Source organism: Rhododendron vialii, chromosome 10a, assembly GCF_030253575.1.
Source record: "Rhododendron vialii isolate Sample 1 chromosome 10a, ASM3025357v1".
Lineage (NCBI taxonomy): Eukaryota > Viridiplantae > Streptophyta > Magnoliopsida > Ericales > Ericaceae > Rhododendron > Rhododendron vialii.
In genome coordinates, this window is record NC_080566.1 from 1,736,707 (window position 1) to 1,760,978 (window position 24,272).

General features: G+C 38.5%; 1 protein-coding gene across 1 annotated transcript; it reads right to left on the minus strand.

Annotated features, from left to right (window-relative positions):
- Nucleotides 1–827: 827 nt before the first annotated feature.
- Nucleotides 828–22,761, minus strand: LOC131304795 (nuclear pore complex protein GP210). The gene is made up of 36 exons (XM_058332187.1): nucleotides 22,354–22,761; nucleotides 20,672–20,937; nucleotides 20,073–20,239; nucleotides 19,771–19,987; nucleotides 17,859–18,205; nucleotides 16,811–16,990; nucleotides 16,512–16,650; nucleotides 16,260–16,408; nucleotides 15,918–16,029; nucleotides 15,261–15,832; nucleotides 15,020–15,143; nucleotides 14,568–14,845; nucleotides 13,531–13,641; nucleotides 13,159–13,221; nucleotides 12,835–13,026; nucleotides 11,544–11,603; nucleotides 11,408–11,476; nucleotides 11,015–11,161; nucleotides 10,810–10,929; nucleotides 10,466–10,585; nucleotides 9,711–9,866; nucleotides 9,542–9,604; nucleotides 9,312–9,445; nucleotides 7,509–7,917; nucleotides 6,834–6,927; nucleotides 6,621–6,733; nucleotides 6,281–6,352; nucleotides 5,505–5,580; nucleotides 4,605–4,712; nucleotides 4,313–4,454; nucleotides 2,804–2,887; nucleotides 2,510–2,726; nucleotides 2,232–2,298; nucleotides 1,716–1,807; nucleotides 1,495–1,555; nucleotides 828–1,371 (listed from the first exon to the last, which is right to left on the minus strand). The coding sequence occupies exons 1-36, from the start codon at nucleotides 22,527–22,529 to the stop codon at nucleotides 992–994; spliced, it is 5,877 nt and encodes a 1,958-aa protein (XP_058188170.1). The 5' UTR covers nucleotides 22,530–22,761; the 3' UTR covers nucleotides 828–991.
- Nucleotides 22,762–24,272: the final 1,511 nt, after the last annotated feature.

Consider the following 24,272-nt stretch of genomic DNA (forward strand, 5'->3'; position numbering starts at 1 on the left):
TCTAAAATGGGCTGACAATAGTGCGTATATGAATGTGTATTAAATAGTATAAAAAATACACAGAAATACGTGTTTTATTTGTCTTCTAGTGTGCTTATCGTCAGCCCAGTTGACTGACAATAGCAAAACCACTAATAGGGAAAGGAAATAGTAGTAACCAAGATATATTTGGAGAATTGATTTTGCCACTCTCTTTTTTGTTAATGTCACTCCCCTTCTCTTACAAAATAAATCATCTAATACGACACAAAAAGGAGTGACATTAACAAAAAGAGTGGCAAAATCACTCCCCTATATTTGCTATTTTTTCCCTTTTGTTTGGAGTTAAATTTGTTTTTATCCCCTAAACTATCCACAAATTTTTTTTTTATTCGCCCCTAAACTATGTAAACAACAACTATCCACATTGCAATCAATTTTGTCCAATCTTAGGTAAAATTATGGTAACGATTCAACGAAATAGTTTGCAAAGAAAAAGTTGAGGGGACAAAATTGTTATTTACATAATTTAATGATGTAGACAAAACGTGGATACGTTAGGCAGCAAAAGCAAAATTAACTCCTTTGATGAAGAAAACCGCACGTTGAAAACGCCGGTGAGAGTGATTTTATCACCGACGTCACCATCCAACGTAGGCACGTGGATGTTGGGACAATCCCGGTCACTCCATTTGCTGACGCATGCGATTACGTAGGATTATGAGTTTTCCGGAGTCAGTCTTTTCTCTCAAGCAATTAAACTCCACATTTCATTATTACATGCAGACATTTGAATTCATGAAAAGTTCTACTGTACCGAGAGAGAGAGAGAGAGAGAGAGAGAGAGAGAGAGAGCAATCTCACGTTGAAATGAATGATAAAAACTAAACTACAACTATACATACAAAATTTGTAGGAAGGCAGGTTGCTCAAGAGGGAAGGCCTCTCTGTAGCAGTTTGATGGTGTTACAGCCATGAAAAATGCACAAAGAAAAACTTCCCCGCAAAAAAACTAGAAAGTATTTTGTGGATTAACCACCCTCCTCCTCCCATCTCGTCTATAGTACGGAGTTTCATCTATTGTCCTCCTCACGTATTCAATGTAAGGCTGAGGTGTCCGAGGAGAATGTCCATTCGCAACAACAGGACTACCACCACCGCCACCAGCACCACGATCAGGTGTAACCGGACCTACAACAGTTGGCGTGGGCACTGGTGTGGTCGATGGCCGAGATCTATCCGGTCTGTCCAGGTAACAAATGAAGATGACCACTGTCAATATCAAAAGGATGAAGCATGCGATTATGCCCACCCATAAGATAGAATTAGTTGCCATTTCTGATGCTGCTCCCACTCCTGGTTCATAGTTGACATCAATTTCCTCTCGTTGACCTGAAAAAATAGACTTGTTATACACTCACTACGCCTCTCTGTCATTTGAAATTCGCAGAAAGTATTTCTGTGAAATGGTAAAAATGGAGTTTTGTCTGTCTTGTATTAGGAGAAAATGCAAACCATTGGCTGGGAGCGTGAGGATTAATTTATCTGCGAACTTTTGGACCCCAAGAACTTTGACCTGAAGAAACCAACAAGAATGTGGATTAGCAACACAAGAAAGATAATGATGTTTAGTTTAACATAAATTTGAAAATTCCCTCATTTCATATGTCAATATCGAGCATCATGTTTTCAGATTTCTCTTTCAAGCATCTTATAAAACAAGGCATGTTATTTACCTCATATTGTGCACGCCCTCCAATCCCAAAATCTTCTCTATGGATGAGGTTGATAATCAGTTGATCCTGGTTGTGCCAGTGGACTTCCACATCTAGGTCAGAAAACACAGAACAAGTTCATTGATATCTCTTCAGCATGCTATCCTCCAAATATTTTATAAATTTGCTTTCATAAGTCCCCATAAAGGAGACTTATGAAAGCTTCATCATATTTGCTTTTAACAGGGAAGACCCAAAAGTTATTCATTGGTTGGTACAGCATTACAGAGAGGACCACGTAATTCTCCTAACCACTGGCACTATTTGTATAAAGCGTGGCTACTATCATAATAAAGCTTCTTCTGCCATTTTTTTCATTGTACCAAACAGCTTGGAAACTTCACCCGACATTCCTGTAAACATTATCAAAATGGATGCCAGGGAGGGATGGAGGCACCATCATTACCTTTTCATCCTTCTAAAATGAATTTTTTCGCACCATCAAAAAGAAAAGTTGAAGAAGAAAAACATGTATACCTGTATTACCCACAATGGTTATGATACTCCTGTTAGATTCTGGTGTCAGATTTAACTGCATGGAATTCTGAAAAAACAAACAGTTCCCACATTATATTACCCTCTCAACTCCTGCCTACAGTGTGAAGGGACTCAACTCTAAGGTTCATCCTTCAGATGTTAGTCGATAAACAAATGCCCGAAAACTCAAATTAGAATAAATGTTGGAAGAGCTAATATGGATGGAAAATAATTTTGTAAACAAGTACAGTAGACAGAAGGGAAATTTTTTTTATCACCTTGTCCGCTTCTAATATAGAAAATCCTCCAACAAAAAGAGCAGATGCAGATCCAGAAATATTTTTGGCTCCTCTTAATGAGACATTGATAGAAACAGATATATCCTGTCTCATGTCTTTTGACTTGGGAATAGCAAGTGCTAGATGTTCAGGAGTGTAAGGGAAGAAGAGGCAATAAGATACACCGGTGTCAAGATCCTTCCAAGGCTTTGCATATCTACAATCCACAAATATGGACAAATAGAGTAGTTGTTTTGCCGGAAAACAAGAGCAAAGAGGAAGATAGGGACAAACCCGACAAAAGGTGGGTCCACCCAACAGTCATACAGGACTTGAACACCATTTCGAGGAGCTTCAGACTTCTGGTCAGGAGCATCACTTAAACAAGGAAACAAACAGATAAATTCCATGAACAAATACCATTGTAGATGAAGTTTTCTCCAACTAAGCAAAGATGAGAAGGTTTGCATACAGAGACATTGAGTGTTTCAAGAAAAATTAGAAGGCAAGCCAAACAGGCTAAAAAAAGATACCAACATAGAACGTTACACATCACACCCAGCTAATACTGGATCTAAGAGACTGGGGATGGAATGCCTTCACATGTCACCAATGTGTGTGTAATAAGTCACATCCAACAAAAGCAGCAGAGAGGATATGTGAAACGTGTGTATCAGAGTTTGACCATATCAAATCATATAAGATGGTCATGAGCGCCTCTGTTATTCGGTCCAGTTTATCTAGTTCAATTAAGTACGTTCCATCGGCATAAGTGTGTCTTATTTTCTGAAGGTATTTTCTTCAAAAACTTTACCATTAGGTTCATCTTACCAATAGGAAGAAGCTGAAGTTATGCAAGTATGATGTTACACGACATAGGTGGACAATCTGTCAGTGTCATCTTTGATCTTTCCATAAGTATCAGGCACTTATACTACAGAAGTAATCTTAGCACCCTTTTAGAATGAGATAAATGAGAGAAAGCTACTCCCTCCGTCCCAAATTGCTCGTCCCTCTTGGGGAATCCAGCTTATTAAGGGATGTGAAAACTTTGTATTGTCTTTTCTGTTTTGCCCCCGAGTCCCAGTCAATTTTTTGGGTCTAACTTTTTATATGAAACTCAAAATATATGTAATATGGATCTTGTTTGATAGATATTAATTAGTTTTATTATACAAATTTTCAAAATCATGAAAACCGTAATAAAATAAAAGATAATGGACATGCCAATTGAGATGAAAAAGTACTTTTTAAGGGTAAAACTGGAAAGTGACCCTGTTTTGATGGATGTTTTTAGAAATGGGACATTCATTTTGGGACATCCCAAAATGGAAAAAGAGACCTGCAATTTGGGACGGAGAGAGTATTTCAGAAAAAAAAAATACTATTATTACTGATTTCAGTAGAAAATCCTGAAAACAACTCTAACCTAAATGGAGTGATTTTTAGCTGACTCAATCTCAGGTCTGAATACATGAATGAGAGAGAAGAAATCAAACTCTTACGCAGCTAAACCAGTTTCATCACAAGTCATATATAATAATGTCTAGGCACAGAAATTTCTTGAAGCATCTTCAAGAAGCACCATCCACCCAAGTGAAAACAGAAACTTTGAACTTGCTCAAATAAAAATAGTAATCTTGACAATGGCTTTATTGTCATCTGAAGATGAAATTTTACAAATCATAGTCTGTTTGAGACAAAATGACAGCAAGAAAATGATCACATAAGTAACTTTCAAGCAGTGCGCAAAGACGTCCTAAATTCAAGTTGTCATCCAGACAATATGGCCAATTTACAAACCTGAATTTCACAGGGAAGAAATATCCTTTTGCTGGGAAAGGAACATTCGTCAGCATCTCTCTTGGAGCATCAATAACCACAATATTCCCTCTCAACACGGTAACTGCTGTTTGCAGTTTCAAACTTGAACCTTCGAAAATTACTGTTCAAAGGAAATGAATTCCGTACAAGGTGATTGGCACCATTACATTCAGATAAGAAAATCATTCTAAAGAGAAAGGAGAAGACTTCCATTAAAGAAGCTCTTTGATGATCATGGACAGCAATGGGGAATATGTTTTGTGCTCAATACCTTGAGTAGTTCCGTACCCAATGGCTTCAGCTTTTCCAGACATTGTGTCCACAGAAATCACAGTTTCATTAGCACTCAACCACCGGCCAAACATTTGATCATTCAATCCTACCACAGAAAAGAAAGTGGAAACTAACAATTAACTGATCTTGCAACTGTCATCAGAAACAAAAAAAATGACACTGTATTCATCAATTTCAGACAAAGATATCTACATGGAGCTGTTCAGATGAGCATACATATTCTTGAGCTCACTCTTCTTCCTCCTATTCATTTCTATGGTGAACAAAGGATTTCATGAATCCCATTTGCTGGTTCATTTCATAGGAGAGTTACAATGGGTGATGGCCTATGGGATTGTTTTTATGTATCTATCTTTTCGTACCCACTAAGGATAAGGTGACAGCTTTGGCCTCCTCGTAGTGATTCCCATGTTCTCCTGCTCTAGTCTTTTGCAACCAAACATGGCACATTTCTGATGACTTAGTTGTATGTTCAATCCTACAAGTTCGATTGAGCCAAAATATGCGCCAACATCTCGAGTTATTCCACATATGAACAATCCCCCAAATGAATTACTTTTCCACCATGACACAATGACCATTACTCTATGCAGATTTCTGGATTTCAAGATTCTCAAGAGACCTATCAAATAGCTATGTAACTAAAACTCAAGGGCAACTCCTCGTACTGAAAAGACTCTAACATCCGTCCACGGGAATGACATTGAAAGAAAATAGCAAGTCAGAAACATTTATCACAAATAATAGAGAATCAACGCAAAAAAGCTCTTGAAGCAGTCCAAAACTTAAAGGTTCAATTCACCGATTATGTCAAACAATAACCGTTAAGTTCATTGACCAACAGAGAAAAAAAGTTGAATTTTAGTCGTAAACCAACCTTCCACACTGAAGTTGAGTTGATTTCCTAGACGAAGGACTGGGTTCCGGGGATATAAATGAGCACCAATTGAAATCTGAAGGAAGTGGTAACTTATCAGTGATTCTGAAGTGAAAAGTAAACTAAATAGGAAACATAGGGGTAAAAATAAAGTAGCAAAAAAACTATTTTTAGAAAAGACATCCTTATTCAAGGGCTTAATCAAAACTCAAATGAAAAGAAAATCAAGGACTTTGAACTCACAGAGCTCATAGGAACACACAAAAAGTAGTAACAGTACGCTCAAATGGCAACCCACATGCAGCCCAAACTAAAATTTCTTAGAAACTCTGAATTGAGTGATTCAAAGATAATTCCTGCGAAGCTTCTGAATTAGAATTGCACCAAGTCACTATACCTATCTGATCACGATTCAGCTTTCATTTAAAATTGTAGACCTCAATTGAATGTTGCTTGTATCATCTAGCATACTATGAAACGAAGCCTTTCCTGACTTAGTCAACTGTATCGTCCTCAAAAATATCCTAGTAGAATTTATCTAGTGTCTGGTGGTAATGTCGCACCACCATGGGTGTCTGCAAGCATTTATTAAGTGTCTTCTTATGTGAAGAAGAATAGTGCTGCGAATAGAAAAAGGCTTTTGAAGTAAAATGACTGAACTAGTGTTTTAAATAAATTCCAGAATGACAGAATTAAAAAGTAGGTACAACTTCGGCTTTCTAATATTCAGTGAAAGGAAGAGATAACAGCTAATGCCAGAAGGGGACAGACATTACCATTACGTAATCTGACTTCTGCGGATTACTACTGAATGATACTTGCACAAGAGCTCTTCCATGCCGCATTGCCTTCAACCAGGGATAAGAGTGCAGGAGTGAGAGTTATACCATGGCCAGGCAAAGAAAATAGTGAAAAACAAACCATAGCCTATTATCCAAGTGCACCACACGTATGTAAAGAAGATATAACTGCCCACATGAAAAACTACTACCAATAACAACATAAACACAGAAGGAGAAGGGGGAACCAGCAAGGTTTCTGATGTTCCCACTGGGTAGCATTGAGGTTCAATTGTACAACAGCAGGAGTCAAATAATCTAATAAATAGCATCAAACCTTAAGATGGATATTCCCATTGCCATTTCTCGTTACATTAATGGAGACAATATCGCGATAGTTAGTTTCAGCATTGAAGGGAACGACACCATAAGCCTCATGGAAAGGGAGTCCTGTTTCAAAGCAAATTGACAAGAGAAATGTATCAGATGTCATCTGGATAATGCAGACTTATGGGATATAAACTAAAATAGGTTATTGGAGGGTACTTACCAAGGATATCATAAAAGCTAATTGCAAGATCAAGTTCAGCACCAACAGTAAGATCAATTCTGTGAAAGTCCTTGGGTGTTCTTATTTGAGACACCTGATCACACAATAAAGCAGCAGTGCATTTTCAAGTTCCAAACATGAAAGACATATGGCAACATCAATCTAGTAAAAAACCTTAAAAGCACAAGGATCGATCCAGGTGACTTGCAACTGCAGTAAATAACTAGTTTTATGTAGTTCATGCTCCAAATGCACACAGATAGTCTCAGGATCATCTAATATCTACTGGCTCATGCTAATTGTAATTGAACACATCATTTAGGATGGCAGGAATTTTGCACTGGACCTATTGCTCCTAAAGAATGTTCTATCCCAACTGAACTTTTCAGATTGAATACAGCAAGCCAATATTTTACAGTGGAGAATCAGTCTTACATGGTCACAACATATGGGCAATATATGGCAGCTCTTTCCCGAACGCAAAACCCCTCGACTAAAGAGTGTTCAGCCAACATTTGAAATTAAATTCATCCTCCATTAGTAAAGTTCAAATATTTTAAAGCATTGAAAGGTCGAATCTAACTTTATAAGCAGGTGAAGTATACAAAACAGCAGTTGGATTAAGATTCATATCCTACATCAATGCAATACAGCAACAAGATGAGACATCTATACCTCAGCAACCCTAATGCAAGATGCAACTTCAACCCTTCCAGTTGTCCTATCGTTTGCCTGAATGCATGCCAGGGTATTACTCTCCGTTGTTCTTATTTTATCTCCATCAATTGATATGGCATCTTTCTGAGCCTCTTCATTCTTTCCACCATATTGCCTCAGCAAAGAATAGGATATTGGACCTTTGCGACTCCGAGTATCGAATTGGCTATAAGAACTCAACGAAGAAGGCAAAAGACTTGACGAAGTGTAACGAGGAGGAAGAATCCACGTGACTCCAAGAGCAAGAGGAAGATCAGATACCACCCATACAGATGCAGATGCAGTATAAGACCTTGATTGTGAGAATGATCCAGAAGAGATAAAGTCACAAGAGAATGTTACTGCGACTTCTGTCCTGCCGGCAGATCTGCCAGGGAATCATTATGAGATTAAGTAATATGAACATGCAAGAAGGTAGATGCCAAAGAAATTTGGTTAAGCTGCACAGGAGAAACAAATTGAGCGAATATACAGAATCTCACCTAACAGAAATCACAATTAAACATTGTAACTCTAGATATAACATGAACACCCTAATAGAAGCCCCTATAGAAGCAGAAAACTAATGATCCTGATCAAGTTTGTACAAGTGCTGTAACATCATTCAAAATCAAGGAATCCATAATTACTTCGGGAGAAATTTCAAAAGTCAAACACTATTGCACCAAACCACCAAGAAGAAGAACTGTAACAATATAATCCCCAACCGAAAGGGGTGGGCGGGTAGGATTGGAGACAGACCTAAACTTTGGTAATATATGCACAAAGACAACCACTATTGCACAAAATTCACAAAATGCAAAATGATATCATCCACACGTAGATTAAAGATATTGCAAATGCAATATCCAGACCGCCCATGACATTCATATTGGGAGATATCATGAACTCCAACTATACTCAGATGTGTACCACCTTAATTTAGTTAGTTGAGTCTTCCTTCATAGTAACCAAGAACTGACACAATTTTCACCAGAGCCACCACGACTATGATACCTACTCAAAAAACCAGCTTCACCATATTGATGAATTTCTAAGACATAGTGCATGAAAAATAATAACCAATAAACGCCCTCAGTATTCAACGACTCCCTAAATGAACTCCATAAAAGCTAGGAAATAATTTCCTTTCATTTATCCAAGTTCTCCCCTTTAGTCAGAAGAGCCTGGTACAAAAATCACCCAAGAAAGTAGCAACAAATTCCAGTAACAAGAGAAAAGAAAATGAAAAGGGTGAAGTTGCTTCCAGGCTATAACAATAACAATTATATTACCTACGGCACACAAATCACTCAAAGAAGATGTAAACATAATAAATGATAAGTCCAACTTATCTCTCCAACCAAGCCACATATTCTCAGTATATGTGGTTCTGGGTAAGAGTTGATCCGTCATTGAACGAATATTTGGTATTCTGTAGAGCTTCTTAGTAATGTCTCAGTATAGGTGGTTCTGGGTAAGAGTTGATCTGTCATTGATCAAATTTTAGGTATTCTGTAGAGCTTCTCAGTAATGTCTCACGTATTTATGATATTGTGTATACAAGGCACCCCTTGTATACAAGCCTTCAACATTTAACTTGATGGTGAATTATATGGATCCATAACGAAAGAGAACTTGCTTCATTGGTTCCCTGAAAAAAGTCCAATCCATGAAAATATTGCTCAATCTATTTCTAAGGAATTTTGTTGACCGTGCAACATTTTTTCATGAATTACGGTGGACCAGAACATGAGACCAGACTAGTATTACTGAGCATACCTTCCATATAACAGTTCAACAAAACCAAGGTCATTCTCATCCAAATAGCTGGTGGATATAGTTTCCTTCAGTAAAGCAATGTGGGCTCCATACTTGTCATCATACATGTGCTCTGCTCCTTGGAAACTCAATACCTACACGGTGGCAAATTGGAAATGGGTGGATGTTTGATGTATATGACAAGTCAATGAATCACAAGCAGTCAAAATAGAAAAAGACGAAAATCTGACCTTTTCATCATCTATAGTCCACTTGTAATCCCGGCAAAGCTCATAAAAGGAAAACAAATTGCCCTGCAAATATCAAGGGTTAGCCAAAATTTTACAAGGACATGAACGATAGGTGAAATATGATGATACAAAACAGATATTCATATTCTTCTTATCACTAAGTTCTTGCCTCGGACAGAGAAGGAAATATTGGCAGCTCACGACCAACAGCCAGATGGTCGCTTTGTACATTTAGTAATGCAGAAGAAGGGATCCCAACTTTGACTCGGCTGTGTGCCTGACAAATCATAGTATTTCCATTCCCATACAATGTCGCAACTACAGTCTGAACATGAAGACAATGCATTAATAAGCAACAACATCATCAAAAATGCGACACCACAAATCTCAAAAGCCAAACTGTTTCCTTCCAAAGTACAAATGGCAGTGGCAAGTGGTTAAGAAGGCTGGAATCAGGAGGACGCAAAAATATTTGAATCATTTCAATTGTATCGGTATCAAGCTTGCAGGCCTAGTAGTCAACTTCTCTTGTTGGTATGAATTTGACATGTTTCTTAAAACTTACCGCTAAACGAAATGCCAAATTAAATCATTTACTTCAGTTAAACTTCGAGGAGGTGCCCATTGTTTGGCAACAACCAAAATTTTTACTGCTGCCAATTCATGTGAAGTAAACATGAAAGCAATCATGCATGAAAGAACAAAAATTCCTGAAAAAATAGGTTAAGCAAGAACCAGCCATATGAAAACAAACTAGTAGCCACCTTAATCTGTAGTCAGCGTGTATTGATTCCAGGACACTCTTGCAAGATACTTACAAACAATTTTGGATGCTTCATGTAAGAAACCTCATAGAAGAAGTCCAACGTGATGTATTTAATTCAATATAAGTCTCAACTAGAGTCACTAGACATCAAATCTTACTGTGTTTCCTGGTGATACTGCAGAAAGTCGTCCTGAAGACTTGTGAATTGTTGCAGTCCCATCGTCCATACTAGCATACTCCACATGGGCACCAATTGTTGGGCCTCCTCTTACAGTAAGCTGAATGAAGGAGAAATTTAAGAGTTTCGGTATGAAGACACGCGAGAAAAACAAGGTGTCAATGTAATAAGAAAATGGAAAGTATCAAAGAAAAGTGTTCATTTTCAGAGAATGCTTTAGTTCAGAACGCAAGTTTTTGATACTCTTTTTAGCACTTACTGCTCGTCTAAAGATGTACCTTAAGAGGGAAGGATAAAAAAACGAGGAAACAGTCTGGAACATACCACATAGGATGCACCTGGTGCCAGAAAAATGTCACTAGGATGCAGTATTGGTGGTGCATAAACTTCCACCTTAATAGGTTGGCTCAATATTTCTCGTCCAGAATGCTGTTTTGCACTGATCTATATTCCCAGATTTATGTTAACGCTGACAATATCTTATCGAGAAATTAACATTCATTTACACAAGCAAAACTTGTGAACTCACATAAAGAGTGGTGACCCCAATATGCCTGGCCCTGATAATGAAACTTGGTGCCTTCACATAGCCATCAAGAGGACTTGGGAAATCATCATTGTTTACAAGCTCTACTATGGGATTGTCAATGTGGGCATGAATGCCCATGTAAATGTACTGCAACAAAGATAATAAGTACAGTTTTTAGAGAGTGAAAGCTTTTCATTTGGCAAAAAGAATATTGTCAGGACATTTTAAAATAAAAGAAAAATGAAACAATGGCAAGAATCTCCACAAAAGAGGGCTCCAATTGACTGGCAAACCAGTACAAAAGAGAATTAAAATCCTCTCAAAAAAATGCAAGCAACAAAGTAGATTAGCTAGAAAGTAGATATCCTGAAGATAATGTATGGGCACTCAAACCTGGGAGGGGTCAAAAGTACTTCCATCATCAATGCCAGCCAAAAGATCAATGGACTGAAGACTTCCTTCCTGCAAAACTCTTGGTAAGCAAACAACAGTCAGGAAAGCACAAAACAAAATCATCCAGTTAGCTTACCATAAGGCTTAACTCCTCTGGGGATGTAATTTTAATCCAATCTACATCTGCAACTTGAACCTGTAAACAAAGGGAAAAAACTGTGAAAAAATCACAGAGGCATGATAGTATTAACCGTTTCACACGACAAAGTTGCAAAATGACCATGCCATGCCTACACCAAATCTATTAGAGCATTCAGTAATATGCTACCCTGCCCTAATTTGCCAATGGCACATGACAACTATCTGTTAGCACAAATTCCGTTACAGTTATCATCTAATACTGGTTCGCTTTTGTTTTTCAACATTAACTAGTAATATGAGACAATTTTCAAGAATAAGAAAGACTTTGCCAAATCTGTGTTCTACCTCCTGAATCAGAAACTCTAAAGAATATAGTCTCAATCTCTCAATGCTCTACTTTGATTACATAGACAGTACATTGGAAGTAAGCAAGATGGAACCCCCTTGGTTAGTATCATAATTATTAACAAGCAAGATGAAAGTAAATTACCAAACACAGCTTTAGTCAAAGATGTTTAAAAAGTTTGTTTTTCTTTTTGCCAAGTTCCTTGGAAGAAATTATGCAATCAACCAAGTCTAGGGAAGGAACAGTTGATATTGGAGAATGATAAGTGAATAACATTTACTTGTACTTGAAAGGAAATGGTCATGTTGGCATATCTGACGACAGTCAAGAAAGCATGGCTTCCTACCACGGTCAAGAAGGCATTGTGCTATGGAAGGCCTGTAAGCCCTAAAAAAGTAAACTAATGATAAAATAAAAAATTAGTACCCTTCGTCACCTGATGCCCAAAACAAAAACGGAGACACATAATGTTGTAAAATTAAAGGTCTAGAAACATTTACATTCATTATCCTGCTAGGTTTGGAAGATTGTACTGGACCACTGCTAATACAAAATCAGGCAAGTTCACTCAGATAGTGGCAATACCATTTAGCCATACGATTAGTAATACTTAGGCATTTTAGAATCAACCTTCGGATAATTTACTGTAATGCTGAAATTTATCAAGTTTGGGGATAGTGTGAAAACTAAACTGACAGTCCTTTACTCCTTTCTCTTTCGTATGTATATATACTAGAAATTAAAATCCAAAAATCTGCAAGAGACAAGCAAAACTACAAGGGAAAAAAAGGTTCTAATGGGCAAACAAATCATGCAAAGAAAGCAAGACAAATTCATAGATTACCACAGAAGCAGCAGCAACTGGAGGTGAAAGTCCAATATCATTGAAAAAAGGTTCTAATGGGCAAACAAATCATGCAAAAAAAGCTTGGAAGATTACCACAGAAGCAGCAGCAACTGGAGGTGAAAGTCCAATGTCTTTTACTGTAACAAGTGCAGATCCCAACTCTTTAGGAGCCAGCACCAACTGTGAGCAGTGTAAACCTGATGGCTTCTGAATCACTTCTACAACTTGAGAATTATTCACCACAGCATCCAAAAAACAGCTCCCTCCAGTAATTGTGAGATTCAGCTGGAAGAGAGAGAGATGGATAATAGCATTTCACATGAGAGGGAAAAAATTATGACAGCTAAGAAGTCCATCATTCCAATTGATGTAAAAAGGGTCAGAAAAAAATTAACGCAGGATAGCATCAAAGTTTACCCGAGCATCTGTACTGAAGAATAATAGACTGAACTCTGGATCGACTCTAAGTGTAGACACTAGCTGCATAATTAACAGATGTATGAGCAGAAAACTAGAACCAAAAGAAAAGACAAGTAAAATAAACCATAACTCAAAATGTGATTAGGAGTTTGTTTCTGGTAATATAAGGGCAACAATTATTTTAAATAACCCACTATCAAGAGCGATATGCATCCATTGCTGCACTAGCATTCAATATCCTCCAGGGAATACGGAAAACTAGGGAAACATGTCATGTTTTTGTTTGCTAAGTTCCAAAAATTCATCCTATTAAGACCAACCAAATAGGTCCCAGGAACCTGGAGAGAAGTTGAATAACAAATAAAATACCTGTAAACGTAAAGCATCTGTAAGATCACTCGCCAAGCTTTCAAATGGTATTTTAGAACCACCACCACCCACACTACCAGAGAAACCTATAACGGTCGCACGAACAATGCACTGAGAAGTCAAAATTTACTTTGATAAGTACAAAATAATCTTATTAACCCTAAAACACTGAAGGATAATAATCAACTTTTGAGCTCAGATCCAATGTCAAGAAAGCACGTGACAGAACCAGTTGAACACAATCTTTCTGAAAAGGTCAAAACAAAATTGTGCAATTTTCAGAACTTCAAAAAAATATTTAGACTTTACATCCTTTTGTTTCTATTCATGGCACATACAAGTACAACTGTACAAGTCACAACATTAATATGGAATATGGATCACCATTAAGTAACTACATCTATGGGCCAGTACAAGTCACCACCCAACTCCAAACAGACAAAACAGAGAGAGGACAGTCCTCTCTCATCCAAAGAACAGAGAATAGAGCAAAGCTTCTTCCAAGCACAGATAGGTATCTCAAAACCAAGTATCACGTTCCCTCCAGATTGTCTGGAAAACCACAGAGAAAAAAGCGAAATATGAAAAGTTTTTCTGTCTTGGGCATAATAAGATTTGTTTTAGGTGAGTAACCAAAAAAAAAAAAAAAAGGATTTGTTTCAGGTGATCCTATCAAATTTGAAATCCAGGCCCGTATACATCCCTTGTCTGGTAAATCTGAGTAAAAACATGTGTATATTAAACAACAGACTAGGGCATAAACATACCAGTTGCATACATTGATACAAGATTAGTCATATACTGTAATCTAGTAGCAGCTGCCTAGCACTTGTGTTACCAAATACCAATAGTAAGGCATACTTAAGAATAAGATTGTCAAAATCCATAGTATTGTCTTTGAGTGATTAAATCAAGGAGATTAAGATACTTAAGGCCCAATAAGGAAAAAATACAAAGAGAAAACCAAAAAAATAAAATAAAATCTGGCCAAACGGAATAATGCCATAAATTTGAAGATAACAAAGTCCAGTACGTACCAATCCTGATGCATTCTGCAAGATCAAAAACCTTTCCCAGCCGGATTCAGATGTTGGTATATCATAGGCATCATCCCAAGTTGCCAAACCATCACAATTGCTGAGTTCCCACCTTAAGTCAAGAGAAGATGAGTTTCCAAAAGCTTTTCCTGAGTTACTTATACCAACTGAAGACAATCGAATAGTGCGTCCATTTGCTACAGTGATAGGAGTGGCACGCATTCGCTCTGGACTACGGTCAGCTTGTGTTGCACTCCGAATGACATTGGGTGTATTCACTAAGAGAATGGCATAATGTTATTCACAGAAGAGAACTGTTTCCAACAAATAGTCAATTCAAAAAAAACTGTTTCCTTCAAAGTAAAGTAAGATAAACATATCAACAATTTCAGAGGTGGCAAGAAGAAAGGAATGTGCCTGCATCCAGATTGACAAGGTTATTGTCCTTGTACCTGGTTCATCAGCTATTAGCACAATGGTGGAGGGAAGAGTGCATCTAAGCAACAGTCCCACTTCTGCTACAGCAGGCAGAGGGTGGTCATCCCCAACCAAGTTTCCACGTTTGAAAACGAGTCTCTGTGATATTTCAAGTTCAAAACAAAAGGAAAAGATTGATTTCATGATTGTCCTGAATAAGTAGAATAGTATATCACTGTACAAGACCACGAAAGCCAGGTAAAAGAAAAAACTTACAAAGGTTCCAAGTTTTTGGCATGAAATTCTGTAAGAATTCACATAGCTGCTAGATATTTGATTGACATTAATAACTCCATCTTTACGAAGAGTATCTTCATCATCCAAAGTTTCTACAGTTTTAAAGAAATCAACACCATGGCCCCATCGTTCCGGTCCTCCACGAAGCATAACATCCAAACTTGTGTCAGGGGCAAGATACAACTCATCCAAATTTTCTAGCTCATTATTGGTTTCAGCTCGAGCCAAATTAAACCAATAACCACCAAATTGGTTTCCATCACTTGCCTGGTGCAAGATAAGTGGTCTATATGCTGCAATACGCGATGAGGCTTTTAGAATGATAGGTCCACTATAAGAATGATCAAAGAGTTGATAATCTTTAGACAGTGTTGCTTGCAGCAGAGTTTGGCCAGAACTAGAAGCATAGACATAGGTCCACGAACATGGAGGACCAGCTAGCATGTCGAAGACAAATGGCTCCCCAGCCACATTGACAATTGCGAAAGACTCACTTCCAGCTTTCCACTTTATGGAGGAACTAAAAGCATCACATCTATGGAAGTAGGCACCTGCATCACCAAGCCACCCACAACGGGAAATATTTAGAGTTGCAACGTATGTAATGTTCCAAAATATCTGAAGCACAACAATCACCATTTGATGCTTTCATTGTCACAGCAGCTTGAAGATGTGATCCCACTACAGTCTCCACTGGAAAGTTCGGCAACACAACGATAGAAGAAGGGATGGAAACTTCAATGACCACCTATACATATAACAGAATCATGAACAAAAAAAAAGGAGGGAACGCGGTGATGAAGAAATCAGAAGCCATTTGAAGAAGCATATTATGTTAAACATGTCAAACACCAGAAATTCACAATTTCTAGTATATTACTTTCAAGCCCTAAACGTGCACCAGTTTAGAGGAGCCCTTGGATGCAAAAGAAACACGAGCAAACAATTATACTTCAACTATACTCCATTACTCATTACCTCGTCGTAATTGATTGGATCGAAAATGGATACCACTTTGATAGTAGCTTTCCCAGGCCTCTTTGCCTGCACAACCCCGTGAGCAGAAACTGACACAGTGGTCATGTCTGAAGAAAACCATTTATAGTCGCTGGACGCTTTTGCACATCCTATAAGGTTCAGCACCATTGAATTTATGTGAGTAATGGAAGTAACACCTTACAACTAACATGAGAACCCAAGTTAGAACAGAAGTCTTTAGATGCCTACTACCTCCTGTTGCCTTTAGATCCAACTCCTGATAGACACTGGGGGCCCATGGAAGGAGAATACTTTGAGTTACAACCTTTGTACTGTCAATGCTGAATTTTACTTGATCACAGACCATGATTTCTTGGACAACCTTGAGGACCTGAATGAAAATAGTCAAAATACCATGAGTACAGAGAGCCAATGTTTAGGAGTATACCTGATTGTAAAGCAGTCACCACTCAAGACAACAGAATTGTGAATTGTGATTAACATGGAGTATAGAAATTATACTGGAAAAGGTAAGATACGAATTCAATCACCTCCTTTGTTTCATCATCCCCTGTACTATAAGTCAAAGTTGCCGTTAGTTTTCCTAATCCATAAGAAGTTGCTTTTAGGATTCTGGAATTAGACAACCCTTGGTTGACTGCAATATCATGAGATACCGGGAGGGTGTTCCAGTAACCGGGTTGATCCTCATGTAACTTAACATCATCACTCTGCAAAGAAAGCAAGTCTCTAAGTTAAAGAAAACCAACAAAACAAGGAAAACATAATTGATAAAACAACAAAAAGAACCACAGCATTGAATGAATTTTCATAAATAAGTTAACCACACTAAGAAAGATAACAAATATATGGGTAAGTGTTTTAGAGGACAATTGCCCACACAATATAAGAGACTCGTTGTTTTCTTTCAGAAGGCCTTGGACATATCTTTGTACTGTGCAAGTCTATCTTTGAATAATCAAATCCTTCACAAGACTCAAAGAATGTGTATTCTTTCAGATCAATTAGATATAACTTGAAAGTAATACTACAAAAGTTCTGAAAAAAATGAAGCGTCCAAAAGAACCTCTGAAATTCAAAAGTTAGCAAACTCAACAGGTAGTTACCGAAGGAACTATTCAATTAAAATTACTTCAACTCCCCATAAGAAATGATACTAACAAACCAGTAGTTTATCTGGTTCTTTTTTATTCTATCTGTGATCATACTTCAATGAATGTTAGGACCAGTGCGTTTCTTCACTGTCAAATAAGAAAACTCGTAGATAATATGCACGAAACACATGAATCAGAATTACAAGTATGCCCTTTATTTAATAAAGAATAAATATGCCCTTGTTAAATGTGATTAACTGTGATAGCCAATTGCTTATTTCCTTGTATAGCTGGTGTCTCCAGCCCTAGAATAAGGATAAAACATGTACACCGTGATTCGGCAAAAACTAGTTGATTTAATACTTGCTACTAAACGCAGCCATAGTAATTCCATGGTGGGCACATGCAAACCACGTGAGATACACAGGGAGAACAACATATATAGCATTTGAAAAGGTAAAAGAAGCAAATATGCACAGGTTACCTCCGTTAGATAGATTTCTTGTCCATCGGGCCCTCGTGAGAAAACCTTCATAAAAATGAGATAGTTTCTGCCACAAACCACAAACCAACGTGACACTGATGAAATAGGGTTTATTTCATCCACTGGTTCACCGGATTGAGACAGAGAACACAAGTATAAACGTAAAGTGTCTGGTAGAACCACATGGAGAGATGATATTTGATGGTGACCAGCAACCCTGGTGTCCTCAACAATGACAGATGTAATCCCTAAGCTCAGAGACAGAGCTACACCCATCATTGTATCCACCTGAGCTACCGAAGAGTTCAAAACAGACCATCTGTGGAAAGGAGATGGCAAAGTAATCCCTGCACATATCCGTGGGAAATGAAATAAGATTATTTGAACTTAATGAACAGCATTAGAGTAGATCATCCAGAAAGCATGCGACAAAAATGCATGAATACAACTTTAGCCTTGGGAAAAAGCTCGATATTCTAGTCACCCCACCAGGCCTAGCTCTATTTATTAGTTTTCACAACCAGATTTTGATTGCCAAACCTAAGCTGAAAAAAGGGAGAACTGCAGCTTGAAATTTCCTGGCAAGGAGAAGAAGAATGTATCCATCGAGCTAAAAATGGTCAGCCAACTGCCTATGACCTATCTAATAAAACTTGAACCAAACAATAGGGGAACAACAACCAACACTTCCTTCATGAAACCATGACATCCACAGCTGCCCTAGCTCCCGGACTCACGCACCAATAAGGTTGAGGAGTCACCTTCCACCAAACATAAGGGAACTCTTGTGTAATCCAAAAAGGAGAAAATCCAGATTACACTGCCACCACAATCTCCAAAAATGAGTCTAATATATACCAAGTTGGCCCCCTTTGCCAACATTTGAATTCATATTGACTATATCTGCCAGTAGCCATCCCTCGTAGTAGGAAGCACCAAAATACATCTAACAGAAGTCTCAGTGCCAATCTCCACAGACAAAAGAAAGGGCATGCTTTAAGGCCATAAGAAATAGAATCTCCAGTAGGAGCCAAAATTATGCAGTTTGTTCCAAATCTTAGCAATTGGTGGACACTTTTCTTCGCATATTCCACCCTCTCGTTCCATCCAGGTATCTCAACAGTTGCAAGAACATGACCACGTAGTTTTATCCGTTTTCCCCTCGAAAATTTGCAATGTCTGCAATTGCCAAGCCGAGACGAACCCTTTTTCTATCAGCAAGCCAAGACCAACCTTAGTAGCCACTAGCCACCAAACTAAACATCCTAAAGCTAGAATAAAACGCCTTGACGATTCTTACCACAACCATATCTACCAAACTCCGCATCAATATCCAACTACTACAACCACAGGCATTCTCTGTGTTGTAGTCTATGTTACCAGGGAACGTTACTGCCCTAGCGAATTGTGTACCAATACGAACGTTCCGAAACATGGAACACTTCCGTTCCCAAACGGTAAATATAGCGATCACTATCCAACCCACCAATATTTCTTTCTCATTGCCTCCCCCATGCACTCCCCACATTCAGTAATTCCTCTGGTTACAGGCATCGCCTGTGACATAATGTCCACAAATAAAAGGAAAAGGAATTGTAAAGTTTCTGAAAAGGGGGGGAGGAATTAAAAGTCGTCCTAACCACATGTCCCCTTTCAATTTTCAACGAAAAAGGAAGTTACAACTTAAAAAGCGTAGTGTCTATGTGTAAGGGGATTGTGCTGACCAACTTCAAAAGTAAAGCCTTCAGTAATTGTTGACACCGAAGAGAATACTATAGGATATACAAATGAATGTCCAGGATACCGCCTCTTTGCTGATTGAAATTTTAATAATTGTTCTCAAACTTCACAATTGATGGCAATAACCAGAAATTTTGCTGATTAAAATTTTAACAAGATTCATAGTGAAAACCTTGAGGAATATTCCCACGCATAACTTTGAGGCAATAACGAACGGTAGCACCAATAAGGACAAAAACAGGTGAGGGAGGATCAAGAGACATGGCTTCTGCTACAGTTAGAACAATCTTGTCCTGCATCTGTTCAAAATGTGGCTCATGCAACTGAACAGAAACATTCTCACGACCAATTCCAGTTCCTTTAATGACGTATAAATCCGAGAAAACGCCCTGTAACGTGAAAAGAGCACTCAGTATGGACATCATCCACCCACTTACTGCAATCACATGTAAGATAAACCAGCAGCAAACTTACACTGTCTTCAAGACGTATTTGGATATCTAGGCCACCACATAACCCACCACAGTCACTCAGGGGAGAGTCCTTCAGAGGAACATGAACAAGGTGATGAGACAATCCATTTGCCTCAGGCTTCAGTTCCCACATAAACTGTAAGCCCACTAACGACGAAAATACATTGTCTGCACAGAGGTCAAGAAATCTAAAGTATAATATTACATATACAAAGTCAATAAGAATAGACAGCAGTAGGAATATCGATAGAGTTTCGTCAAGCATAACTCAAAAGCATCTAGAGGTGACAAAAAGTAATCAAAATAAAAATAGAAGGAGATGAACGGGAAGCTCCAAAAGAAAATCTACCAATTAGTAAATCATTTACAGGCAAAACGTGGTGCACCCATCTCCAACAGCACTTAGGCATGGATTCCATCCTTTTCCTTTTACTATCTCATGATTCAGATCTCTGTCTCTAACAAACGTGTGATCCAACCCCTTAACTCCTCCAACTCTGTCCACTTACTCACGGTCGTTGTTCCGAACCGCCAACCCCAATAAATCAAATAAATTACAAATTTTAAAATTCCAACAGAAAATTCAGCATATACCATTACCTTCATTGTCAAAGGCCCGGACACGCAGAGTAGAAAGCCCATCTAGGTCAAGCTTGATGGAGTTGTGAAATATCTGGATCCTGGAGAAGTTGTCAATATAAACTTTGCAACGAATTACCATCCCAGTATTTACATCAGTTGCATAAACAGCAGTCTCCTTTCGACCAGTGAATGGAGCAATTGACCTCAACCGCGCACTAGTTGTGCAATGACTACTTACATTGTATTCAGGGAGAACAGATAAAATATCATGATGATCCCAAGACCTGCCAAGGATATAAGTGTAAAGGTCCATTTAACATTATTACAACAAACTAGAAACAACAGAAATAACATGTAATAATAAAACAGCAGAAACAAAAATCACTCAAAATCAACTGGTCTAGGTACCATAGAGAGGAGTAATTGGTCCCTAACAAGATGGAAAACGTGGGGAAGGTAAAATCTTTAACACTACGGGTCACGTGCATAAATGCTCTCAGATGCCTCGTTTATGCCTTGTAACACCACAGATTCATACGTTACATTCACATATTACAGTCTTAGATGCCTTGTTCAATTTTTTTTTTTTTAATCTTGATAATGAATAACTAGGCCACCATCCACAAGTGCACCCCGCCAACCAAAAATAGTGGCTTCCTTTCGAATTCCCATACCTCCTCATGCAACAGCTTCCGGGCCTCCTCTTCCAAAGAGAACTAAAAAGCAAAAAAGGCCCACCGGAAGTCTAGAAAATGAAATTCTACCAATCCCCCCATCTCCTAAACACCAGACCTCCGCTTCCAAGGGCCCAAGAATTCCATCCATCCATCCAATCACCCACTCAACTCTCCCAACAGTCCTCAAGGGATACCTCAGCTTCTTTAGCTGATTCCCAATCATTTGGGCCTTTCCCCAAGAAGACTTCCTCCAAAAATTACCACCAAATACAGAACAATTATGTGTGTCCACCATGTGCAAAGATTACATACGAGCCTAAACAACTTCAAGTGCCCAATGACTCAGGTTGCAAACGAGCCAAGCCTAGCTTTGAAGTGTTGGGCTCAACTCATTCAAAACTAGTATGGCTCGAGCTCGATCGAGCCCAAAAAATCAAGCTCAGCTCATTTAATATTGAGGTGTTTCATTTACAAAACAAGCCTCTATAAAAGAGCCGAACCTTTTCAAATGAAATCAGCTTTTATAAACAAGCCAAATTACAACTAACTCGAGCTCGGCCTTTTACTAGACGGGCTTAAGACTCAAGCTCAGCTAGCTTTTATAAATAAGCCAAGTTATAACTCGAGCTCGGCCCTTTACTAAAGGAGATTAAAACTCAAGTTCAGCTAGCTTTTATAAACAAGCCAATTTAAAACTAACTCGAGCTCGGCCGAGCTCATAACGAGCTGCTCGCAAACAGCTTGGTGAAGCTGAATCGTTTGCAGCTCTGCCAACAACTACTAGTACCATGCATATTTCATTCTTTTCAAAACGGAGTTGCGTCTGTTTGCTAAACTGTGTCACGCGAGACTGGGTGAAAGCCACGCCTCTACTAGGAGGAATAGTTCTAGTTTACTTAGTAAACCTGACCTAACCTAACTAACTCTAAGCTAGACACTACATTCATCAAACTCGAACGAAAAAATCAGTACATAAGCTCAAAATCACGATGGAAAAAAAAAACACAGGAAACGAGTAGTTACCATCTGAAGCAACCGTCGCTTCCTTGGAGCCTGTACTCCACAGGATGAGTCATTCTCGGGGGCAACAATATGTTCACATCAGCTATGTGCGGACCGGACACCAAGAGCGACGACAACGTACTGATCACTAACTGGAGAAGTAGAACCACCACCAGTGAACAGAAGCGCGACATCATCTTTTCAGTTTCAGGTGAATATCAACATCAGCATCAGCATCAGCATCAGAGAGAGAGAGAGAGAGAGAGAGAGAGAGAGAGAGAGATTGTTGATGAGTGAGAGGAAGAACTGAAGAAGGAAGGACTAGGGTTTTGGGGAGGGGTTTTTGGTTAAGTGGGAGTGTTAGACGCGTGGCGCTGAGGGATTGGGTTGAACTAGCAACGAAGTCCAAATAGAATCTCGACTCGAGGCTCCTGTGGTGTTTAGTAGTACTCCGTAGTATATTCTGGGAGCTTTTCTAAATGCACCCCACGAAGGAGCCTTTCCATACCAAACTTTTTTCCAGAAAAAAACTCTCATTCTACCTTTGGGTCTCTTCTACTTTCTCTCGTTTTTTACCACCATCAATTTGTGGGCCCTAACATGTATATATTACAATAATTTGAGTCGTTCATTTTGTAGGCTCGCAAAGTAATATATCTTCACAAAAAATTAGCCCTATTGGACATGGATAGGTATATAAAAAATTAAATTTTGGTTTTATAAAATCTGATGGTAAATAAGTTTAAAGTTTAACTATCCATAACCGTGTATTTTATAAACTTAAATTTAATTCTTGATGTACTTATTAATATCCGATAAACATGATTTTTAGCGAGAAAGTATTATTTTGTTGGCCCTACAAGATGAACGGTTCAAATTATTGAAAAAAATAAAATGCACGATAGGGCCTGCAATGGATGGTAGAAACCCTAGGGTTTAAACCTAAGGTAGAAAGAATTTAAACTCATTTCTTTCTCAAAGCTTTAAACCAGATTTTAGCCTTTTTCAAAAAATCTAATTTGCCCTGTTAAATTCATTTTTAGTAAAATATCATTTAGAATTTCAAAAGAGACATTCATGTTCCCTCGTTGATATGTGGTGAGGTGATGCGTTCAGTTCTCATTCTCAACGGGTCTGATCTCGTCCTTCAAGTAGCTCTTTTCTTCCCTAAAGCAAGCCTACAAAACAGCAAACCGGTTAGTACTAGTTAGCCGGAGAGTACTTCGATGCCAAAGTTAGATATTGTAAGAGAAGAGAGGCCGTATATCGAATTTCATATTTAGAAATGAGGTACATCTTTAGGGTTTCTCTCTTAGGTTTATACAGTGAGTATACTTGCTCCCCAAGTAAGTCTGTGCTAGGCAAGAAACCCGTGAAGTCCCGTGAAGTCACCTGTATTCGTTTCTGGTAGGTGACATCATGCACGACGCTGCGTGCGCATGTGGCGAACACACGCAGTTGTCATTGCGGGCCGATCATAAATCCCTTTGGTCAGGCCAGTGGGCTCCACGTTGGGCTTGCTAAATGGGCTGCAAGGGAAGACTGGGCCAAGCATTCGGTATGTGCATCTGGCCCATACGAGCCCCAACATGATAGGCTGCCCATGGCACATAGCCTGCTACCTGGTCGGATTCGGCCCACTACAATAGATGTAGACTTCTTCACATAGTCGTATCACCGATTGCATGGTTATTTATTTTGTTTTCGGGCAAAAAAAAATGACTTGGCTCACCATTGCCCTTTCTCAAGGATTTCTATGAACTTGACTATATTATCACTTTGTAAGTTTCCTCATAAAGATTTAATCAAACTCGATCGGTTATTGTTATGTAGAGATGTGACTTGAATTATTGATGTGTTAATTTCTTTTTTCGCCTCTAATTTTATTTAGTGATATATCTATAGACTTATTCATCTTGAAACACAAATAATGATGCCAC